This window comes from Octopus bimaculoides, chromosome 1 (assembly GCF_001194135.2).
Source record: "Octopus bimaculoides isolate UCB-OBI-ISO-001 chromosome 1, ASM119413v2, whole genome shotgun sequence".
In the NCBI taxonomy this organism is placed as follows: Eukaryota; Metazoa; Mollusca; class Cephalopoda; order Octopoda; family Octopodidae; genus Octopus; species Octopus bimaculoides.
The window spans coordinates 47,347,464-47,357,135 of record NC_068981.1 but is presented as its reverse complement, the minus strand read 5'-3'; the positions used below and the strand labels follow the sequence as shown (position 1 = coordinate 47,357,135).

General features: G+C 34.0%; 1 protein-coding gene across 1 annotated transcript in view; it reads left to right on the top strand.

Annotated features, from left to right (window-relative positions):
• The window catches only part of LOC106879367 (cysteine-rich venom protein), a 49,630-nt gene that overhangs the window by 11,591 nt on the left and 28,367 nt on the right, over positions 1 to 9,672 (top strand). The window contains exon 3 of the mRNA XM_014928889.2: positions 2,359 to 2,449. Within this exon, the coding sequence (XP_014784375.1) occupies positions 2,359 to 2,449 (91 nt within the window). The remainder of the gene's footprint in view (positions 1 to 2,358; positions 2,450 to 9,672) is intronic.

The following is a 9,672-nucleotide window of genomic DNA, read 5'->3' as shown; positions in this document are numbered from 1 at the left end:
TATATATATATATATATATATATATATATATATTAAAAGTTTCTTATTAGGACATTGATAGATTTTATACAGGGCTTGAAGGAGAAGTGCTCAGAATAATTGAGACAAGAGTAAAATATTAGTTATAGAATAAAAACGTTAGGTTAACGACTCAACATATCACACTCCCTCAATGATCATACATAAGAAATACAACATAATCCACAAAACATAGGAATGAAAAGATATAAAAATAACGTAACAAAAATAAAATAAATAAAAGAATAAGAAATATTTAAGAAGTAAGATGCAAGATATAGAACGTGTAATATAAAAAATTATACACAACTATATTATTTCAACCGATAACATACAAATAAATTAAGAATAATAAGTTTGAGTTAAAGGTATAACACAATATACATATATATATAATTTAAAAAAAGTTCCAACTCAAGTTAAAGCTAAAATTAATACGATTAAATATTCAAATATATAATATAGATCGATATAAAATAAAATAAAATAAAGAAATGAGGTAAAACAAAATAGTCTATCGGTTAAAAATCAATGACAAAACTTTAAATGATTTAACATTGTTTAGAGCAAAGATCTAAAGTTCTATATTTCCCTCGGGCATATTTTATAATTTAAAACAGCAGACCTGACTATGTAAGTCGTATCAGTTTAGTATACACAAGAGATCGCAAAAAAAACACGGGTCAAAGGTGAATACAGGCACCCAGTAGGTATCAGCATGTAACATCCAATTCTGCTCACCATGTACAAAAGTTCACAAAACACATGGATCAAAGGACAAATACAGCACCCAGAAGGTACCAATCGGTAAAATCCATTTCAACCACCATTTATAAGAGTTCACAAAAAACACGGGTTAAAAAACATGAAATGATATATATGTATATTGTGTTATACCTTTAACTCAAATTTATTATTCTTAATTTATTTGTATATTATCGGTTGAAATAATATATTTGTGTATACATTTTTGTATTATACGTTATATAGCTTGCATCTTACTTGTTATATATTTCTTATTCTTTATTTATTTTATTTTTCTTACATTATTTTTCTTACGCTCTTTTGATATTATTCCTTACGTTTTATGGATTATGTTGTATTTTTTATATACGTTCATTGAGGGACTGTGATATGTTGAGTCGTTAACCTAGCGTTTTTATTCTATAACTAATATTATATATATATATATATATATATATATATATATATATATATATACGTTATATTTAGAATTAATATTTCGATAGGAGTTTTTAAAATATAGTATCCAAATTTTGTCTTGGGTATGAGCCTAGTAGTTTACATTGAGAGCTCGTTCATCACATACGGATAATGTACATAATCAGCAATATTGCACTTCAATTGCAGGATCTCTGCAAGGAAGTTTGACGTTTAGTATATTTTAAAAAATTGATAGGTAAGAGTGTCCTGTAAGTTTTCTTTAGCGCGATGATCGTTTCGTCTTACAGTACACTCTGTCTTCCCTATTATTTGTATCCTCTTCTAGTCTAATCATTTGTACATGTACTCGTTGGACAAAGGGATATTTCAGTCTCACCGGGGAAATATAATTTCCAGATGAGGCTGCTTTTACCGTATGCTAGATTGCTTGATTTGTTGTTCAACTTGGAATTAATTTTCGTGAGAGAATGTGCTTTCAAACAATAGATTGAGTCCATTTACCAAATATTTGAAAATGTTGCTACATATTCTACACATATACATATAAACTCGCACGTACGCACACGCAGACATACACCTGTGTGTGTGTGTGTGTGTGTGTGTGTGTGTGTTGTGTTTGTGTATGTGTTTGTTTGTGTGCATACGTGCGTGTATGTGTATGCGTTTTTTTTTATGTATGTGTATGTTAGTGTATAAAATTACCAATATTTTGCAATTGTAAATATATTGTAAAAAATGTTGGCAAATGGAAAAAGGTGAGTTAAAATAATCAATATTGTTTTTTAGTATTTAGATTGTTTACATAAATGTTAAGACAATGACAATGCGTTTTCATTTTTAGTCGTCTCTCTCTGTTTTTCATCCCAAATTATCGAGAGGATAATTCGCCATGGACAGAATCTCCTAGTTCATACTTATGCAAAGATTCACGGCTTCGCTGAGGTCTACATTTTGCGATCACACACCTTGCTCACTATCTCGCACGTGTTTTGGAGTCACTGTAAATTATCATTTACATTATTTTCATTTGCTAAAAAATGTAAAACAAAAATTAATTAAAAATTATCTGTGTTCTAAGTTTCATACGTAATGCATGAATGTTAATCTACTGCGTTCTTCGTCTGTTATTAAATCCAAATTTCCGTTTATTGTTAGGTTTGGAGTGAGAGTATGGCGGAATTAGCTTTGAAGTGGGCCATGCAATGTAGGTTCGACCACGACACTAACACGGCAAGAATAATTAGAGGTAAGATATTCAAAACTAAAATATGAAATGTACATTTTATATTTATGGTGATTATTGCTCTACTTTACACTGGCTTAATTCCTCGTTCAATAGACTTGATGTCAGAAGCTTTGTAGCTCTACTCATATACTGTGAGACATCAGTGTACATAGCTAAACTACAGAGCAGTGTAATGTTTGCTCTTTTGAGAAGTAATAAAAGTGTCAGCCTCGAAGAGACACATGGTTGTCAAGTATTATGACGTAGATGTGAACTACGATCAAGCATATTATGCTTCGGAAGGAAAATATATCCAAAAAATATTTTTAAGAAACGAGAAATAAATGACAGTAATCTAGTGTGAGTGAATGTTGAAAATACTAAGGAATCATTACTCTCTAGGTCGATAAAATGCCATAAAACTTTTTAGTGAGATAAATAAAATCAATTAGTCTTCTTGTAAATTAGGTTATGTGGCTATATTAGAAACGTAAGTATAATCGTTCGAAGGACGGAATATCTCCATTCGCTCTGGGTCTTGCCATTCTCAGTTCATATTCTGTCAAGGGTAACTTTACCTTTCAAACTTTCAAGGTCATAAAATAAAATATCAGGCAAGTAATGGAGGCGTTGGATTCTCTCAAATTGCTCCTTCAGAAATTCTTCTTCGTGTTCCAAAATTTCATACCGTTGATGATCGAAGTAGTTGCTGTTGCTGAAATAATAATAATAATAATAATAATAATAATAATAATAATAATAATGATGATGATAATAATAATAATGATAATAATAGTAATAATAATTGTCTCACATGGCTTTTGATCTTAACATACGGGAAGTGTTAACATGTACATTTTTTGATCTTGGTATAGAAGATGGGCAAATATTCTGCTCGATACCACAGATTTGCTTGTCACTAGTTTGATCTTAACCACATTAACAAGTCCATTAGTAACTGACGATATTTGCATCTCTTATAAACAAGACAATAGAATGTGCATGATAACACGTCCAATCATTTGAGATCAGAAGTTATGAGAGCCCAGTGCCTGGTAATGGTATTATTATTATTATTATTATTATTATATTTTAAAAAGGAATGACGTAACTCTTCACAAAGTTAAACAGTCAAGACGAAGAGTGCGATTCGATTGTAACATATATTTTATTGGTTGAACGATATTTGAACAGTAAATCTGTCTTTGTTAAAATCAAAATAAGAAGTGATAAAAATTCAAATTTATAGAATTTTAAATGTAAATTATGAACGAGAGCAACCAACGTACACACGTTGATAGAATGACATCATCAGTCTAAGTTTCAAATTTATAACAGGCGAAAAGAAAAAGACAGAAAAAAAGAGGAAAGAAAAAAGAAAAAAAAAAGAATATTTAATCAAATACCATTGTATAAATTTGATGATATTCTCCTGCCATTTTATTCATTCCTCTGGGGCGTGATGTTAATAACTCGAAGAAACATTTCTCCTCATGCTTTCTGAGAAGTGAAATTGAAGCAGATTAGGAATATTTTCTGAAAATATACACTTTCAAGTCTTTTTCAAAGTTGCAGCCTTTTGAAATGAAATGTTTGGCAAATCCTGTCGAACTACTGTTATTGTGCCTGACGTCGAATCTGTGCCCATTAAAACTTTTGTTTCATTGTTCTGTTATACAACCAACATAAAATCAAATTGTGCTTCGGTCATTCTGCCACTTACATCAAATGGGAATCTCTACATGTCCCACCTTCTGTATAAATCATAACATTTCTGTTATCATTCCTGATGGAATTCACTTGACACATGTTGTTTCACAATGAACCGGGCTTACCTCTGTTGCGACTTTTCTTCAAGGTACAGCGTGCAGATACTCCAATGTGCATTTCCCTTGGAGTCAGAAATAGAGGTCAATAATTCTTTTATACTCCTATTCCGTCTAAAGGTTACAATAGGCGGCTGAGAAAATATCTGTCTGAAACGAGGATATGTTTTCGCCATATGCTGGTAACGTTCATGTAACACTTTTGAAATGCCAGCGAAATTTCGGTGCTAGTTAATAACTAAAGGAATTCTGTCATCTATTTTATTGTGTTTGCTAAAATTATGCTTGAAGGTTTGACTATCTTTGCTAATCTTAGCTATTTAATTTGCTATTTCCTTTAATCGTGATTTCACTGTAACTGCGTTTGACGTTATGATGTACAAAGGCATTTGCATGTTTCCAGTATGCCTCCATATCAGTACAAATCCGTTTTATCCTCAAAAATTGGGATTTCATATTTGACCGAATATTATTATTTTTTTTTATTATTATTATTATTATTATTATTATTATTATTATTATTATTATTATTATTATTATTATTATTATTATTATTATTATTATTATCATTATTATTATTATAGACGTCACAGAATATACAGTATCGTTGGTTATTGATTGAAGATATTGTGTCTCATGGGTGTCAAGTCACAATAAGGACCTCAGACAGACAGTACTTTAGGCAATATACGTGCAGGTCCAAGTAATGGCGACTTTTGCAATACCTCTAGATTGTAGGGTATTTCTAACATTTTCAGATTTTTTTTTCAGATCGGGTGGTGTTGATCTCAATGCTCCGATGACAAGAGGGATAACCTTTAAGTTCGACTCGCGTAGCTGCCACATCTTAGTGGTCTCATTTCTCAGGTCTTCATATTTATCAGCTTTTTTTCTTTCTTTCAATGAGTACTGATCTCGTAGCACTACTACGTCAATTATTAGGCATTCTTGTTTGCCCCTCCTAAAGTTTGCTATATCCGGGCTTCGGTGCTCTAATACTTTTCTGTCTAGAATTTTGTCTTCCCCTTTTCGTCCGTTTCATTTTCCTGTGTATGTTGGTACCAAGCACCCGTAAACTCATATCCATTGTAACGGCATAGTAGCCAGTGGAGATTTTGGGCTACATTGTTGTGTCTAAATTTGTACTTTTTATTAACAACACTTTCACAAGCATAAACATTGTGCGTCACACTTTCGACCCTCTTACCACATATTTTATAGAAGTCCGATGCACTTGTGTGATATATATTCTTTTTCACTGAGTTGGTATTCAATACCCGGTCCTGGGTTGTGATGATTACGCTTTCCGTATTCTTTTTTAGGTCACCCTTGTTGAGCCACCTCCATGATGTTTATTGGACGTTTAATTTCTTGGTTTCACGATGGAACTGACCATGTAATTTGCATATGGAGTAGGGTTTTTCTCTCTCGTTGGTTGTTGTTGTTCGGAATTCATGAGCAATCTCTAATCCATTTTTAAACTCCTTCTTCACTAGCAGCATATTGTAGCAGTTCTTCTTTGCTGTATACCAAATATTCTGTCATCTTTCTTTTTTCACAGTTGATGCATTCCGTACACTAATCAGCCCAAGTCCAACCATAACTCTCTTCATATAGAACCTGTGTAGATTTGCTTTGGGGTGAAGGGCACCATGCATTGTCATTGTCTTTCACTTGTATCCATCTCCGGATGGGTGCACTATAGCGGACTACAGCCATAGCCCATGTGTTGATGGTAGTCACAAGGTTCTTTGAGTTGAGCTTCGATTTCAAGCGATGTTTGAGGCGCTTGAAATATGCAGTGATGATCTTGTCTTTCATTTTATCTATGCAAGATTTTGTCCAGCTCCAGAATCTCAAAGTTCTTCTACCCATCACCATCCGGGTCTTCCATTCGCTCTCCGTTTGGCAATTCTAGAGCCTTAAAATTTACTCTTTTTTCCCACTTCAAAGAAAGTACCGCACACTTCGAGATACCGAATTCCATCACTATATACTTTCTGTACATTTCCACACTCTGAACCAGCCTCCACATTTCAGGCTCTGTTTCAGCGAACAGTTTTAAATAATCGACGAAGGGAATGTTGTTGAGACAAGGTGCGTTTTTTCTCAGCAAATAGTGCACGTTGATTTTATGTAAGAGTACAGAAAATGGATTGGATTCTATAACAAATAGCAGAAGCGAAGGAGAGTCTCCTTCGAAGATATCTCTTTTGATTGTTACCTCGGCTAAGTACTGGTTGTTACAGGAAAGACGCGTCTTCCAAATAGGCATGTTGATCTTCATTAGTGCACACACGTTCTCAGCTATTTCACACATGTTAAATTTTAAATTGGCTTACGACATGTTGCAGCATTCGTGGATAATGGAAATCCATTATCCACGAATGCTGCAACATGTCCTAAGTCTGTTTAAAATCTAACCAGACCATGCATAAGCTTTTTGGTACCGTTTACAATTCTTCATTATAACATTGTCTATCACAAGGTGATCCTTGGTGCTCTATTATATTATTATTATTGTTGTTGTTGTTGTTGTTGTTGTAGCTGTTGTCTTTGCACTACGGTGCACTACGGTGCCAGCTTTTCTATACCAGTGAACTAAGGTAACACTTCCTGTTTATCGAGCACCATCCTGAGTATTCCAACTGCCCGTAGCAGTGCTATTTTCTGCAAGAGATCCACTTTATTGCAGCACATATTTGTTTCATGTATTTCTCAAGATGTTTACTCTTTGTTCCCAGCTAACCTGTTATATCTATCGCCTTTTCTTTCTTCCTTATCGCATACATTCTTGTCAGCGTAGCATGCTATATCTATGATCGTTTGTTTTCTTTCTCAAATAGCACTATGTCTGGATTCGTATTCTCTATCGCATGGTCGCACTGAATCTTTAACTCCCATAGGATCAATGCATAATCATTTTCGATAATACCATTGGGTTCATGATTGTACCACTTTTCTGATCTGTCAAGTCCATACTTGTTGCAAATTCTCCAATGGGAGATCCTTGCTGTATTGTCAAGACGATTCTTACTTTTTTTCTGGACTACTGAGGTATATTGACTGGTAACATGCCGTACGGTTTCACTATTTTGTCCACAATTTCTGCACTTGTCACTTTCTGATGTTTTGTCTATTCTGTATTGAATGTAACTGGTTCTTAATGCTTTCTCTTGGGCAGCACAGGCTAGGGACTCATTTCCCAGTTTGAAAACGCTTTTAGTCATCTATAGTCATCAATTCCCAGGTTTAAATCGCTTTTAGTTATCTATAGTCATCATTTTTCTTTATCTTTTTTATCCTGTTGTTGTTGTTTTTATTATTATTATATGTTTGCCATTTGCTTTGCATTTGCATCTGTACAAATTGGCTCCAAGTCTCACCCACAGACTTCAAGAGACAACAAGTTGGAAGTTCATGTTGGTGTTATGCATAGGGTGCTATATATTTGTTTTTGTACATAGTGTTGTTTGAGAGAATGTTTAAGAAACCATAATAAAATTGTCATTGTTTTAAACTTTGAGATTGCATAGAAAATATTTTGCATAGTCTTTTCATTTCTGCCATTTTGGGGTTTCCTGGTATCTGAGCTAGATCGGAATCAGTCCCTTTTTCTATCATTCCTAGGGCACCTATGACAACAGGTATTGTTTTAGACTTCAGGTTCCATATTTTGTTAATTTCTATTTTAAGATCTTTATACTTGCTCAGTTTTGATAGGTCTTCATAGATACCTTTATATCGATTGGGACAATCATATCAATGAGGAGGCAGGATTTTAGTCTGAAGTCTTTCAATATGATGTCTGGCCTATTTACATTTATTTTTCTGTCAGTTTGAATGGTGAAGTTCCAGAACAGTGAAATGTGATCATTTCCAAACACTGGAGGGGGTTTGTGTTCCCATCAGTTTTTATCATGGGGTAAGTCCAGGTTTTGGCCAATTACCCAGTGAATATATTGTGAAGATCTATCATTCCTGTTGAGATACTCTCTAGGCACAACAAGACAGCACATGGAGACAACATGATCAATGGTTTCATTTTGTTGTTGACATACATGACATGTTGGAAAGCCGCCGTTCTTTAATATGTTGGCCTGGTAGTTCCATGTAGGTAGGCATTGATCTTGGGCTGCTATGATAAAGCCTTCTGTTTCAGAATTTTATCCAGAAGGCATTAGCCATTGATGGGTAAGGGTTTCGTCAACATCGGCATTATTCGCTCTCTTTGGGTATTTGCCTTTGAGAGATTTCCCTTGTCATTTATCAGATAGAATATATAAGGCAGCATTTTAAGCAAGGGTTTTAATACGCATAGCTTTTACTGTGCTTGTTTCTAGTATACATAATTCTGGAATTTGTTGTATTTGGAATTCACTTAGATAATCCTTTGCCTGTGTTGTCACTGTTTATGATACTTTCTTGTGTTGATGTGTTAAGACAAATTTTAACATCCAGTTCTCAAAGATTTTCAGGTAGGTGTCTAGGCCAATTGTGGCAATCTTCATTATTAATGCCAGTTGTAAAAGTCCACGGCTACTCACTTTTCTTGGCAGGTAAAGTCGTTTTATATCTGCCTTAGTGTGGTGCATTTCTATGCATTGTCAACAGTTTGCGCATTTTTCAGTCAAGATTACATATATCAGTATTTGACCAGTTAATGATATTGAAACTGTAAGTCACGTCTGGTATACGTAAAATATTGATCGCTTCGATCTTGTCTCTTGCATTCAGCTCTGTCTTGAGTATTGCCCTTACCTTGGGATAATAATTCTCCTCTGATCTATTCCCCGATCATTGAATGTCTTATTCCGTCCACTTCAATTACTCCTAGGTATGTGTAGCTCTCCGCTGGTTCTAACTATTTTATGACATTCTGCTGGTCAAGGTTAACGTTAGATGTTTGTGTCATTTTTCCTTTGATGAATGTTGCATTTTCACATTTATCTCGGCCAAGTTGCATCGTGATGTCATCACTGAATTGTTTAACAATCGCTAGTATACCCCTGAGCTTTTGGTCTTTTTTTTGCAAAGAACTTTACATCATCCATGTAAATTAGATCATTTATATTTTTATCAAATATCACGTAATCCTACTGTGCATTTTTATTATTATCATTATAATTCAGTAGATATATTTTTATAACGTACTTTCACTTCACTACCGAGCGCAGCTCTGTGTGCTTGAGTATGTGCTGTGGTTTGCTGTGATGCTCTTATGGTTACTGTATTGAAAATGTTTTGCGTAGGATCTGTGCAGTGCCCAGTAGTACAATTTCCTGTATGTTATATATATTTGTAAGTCCGGCACCTGCTATGATAGGAATTGTTTCTGTTTTTAGATTCAACATTCGAGTTACCTCTATTCCCAGATCTTTGTATTTTGAAAGTTTCTCCATTTCTTTTAGGGAAACG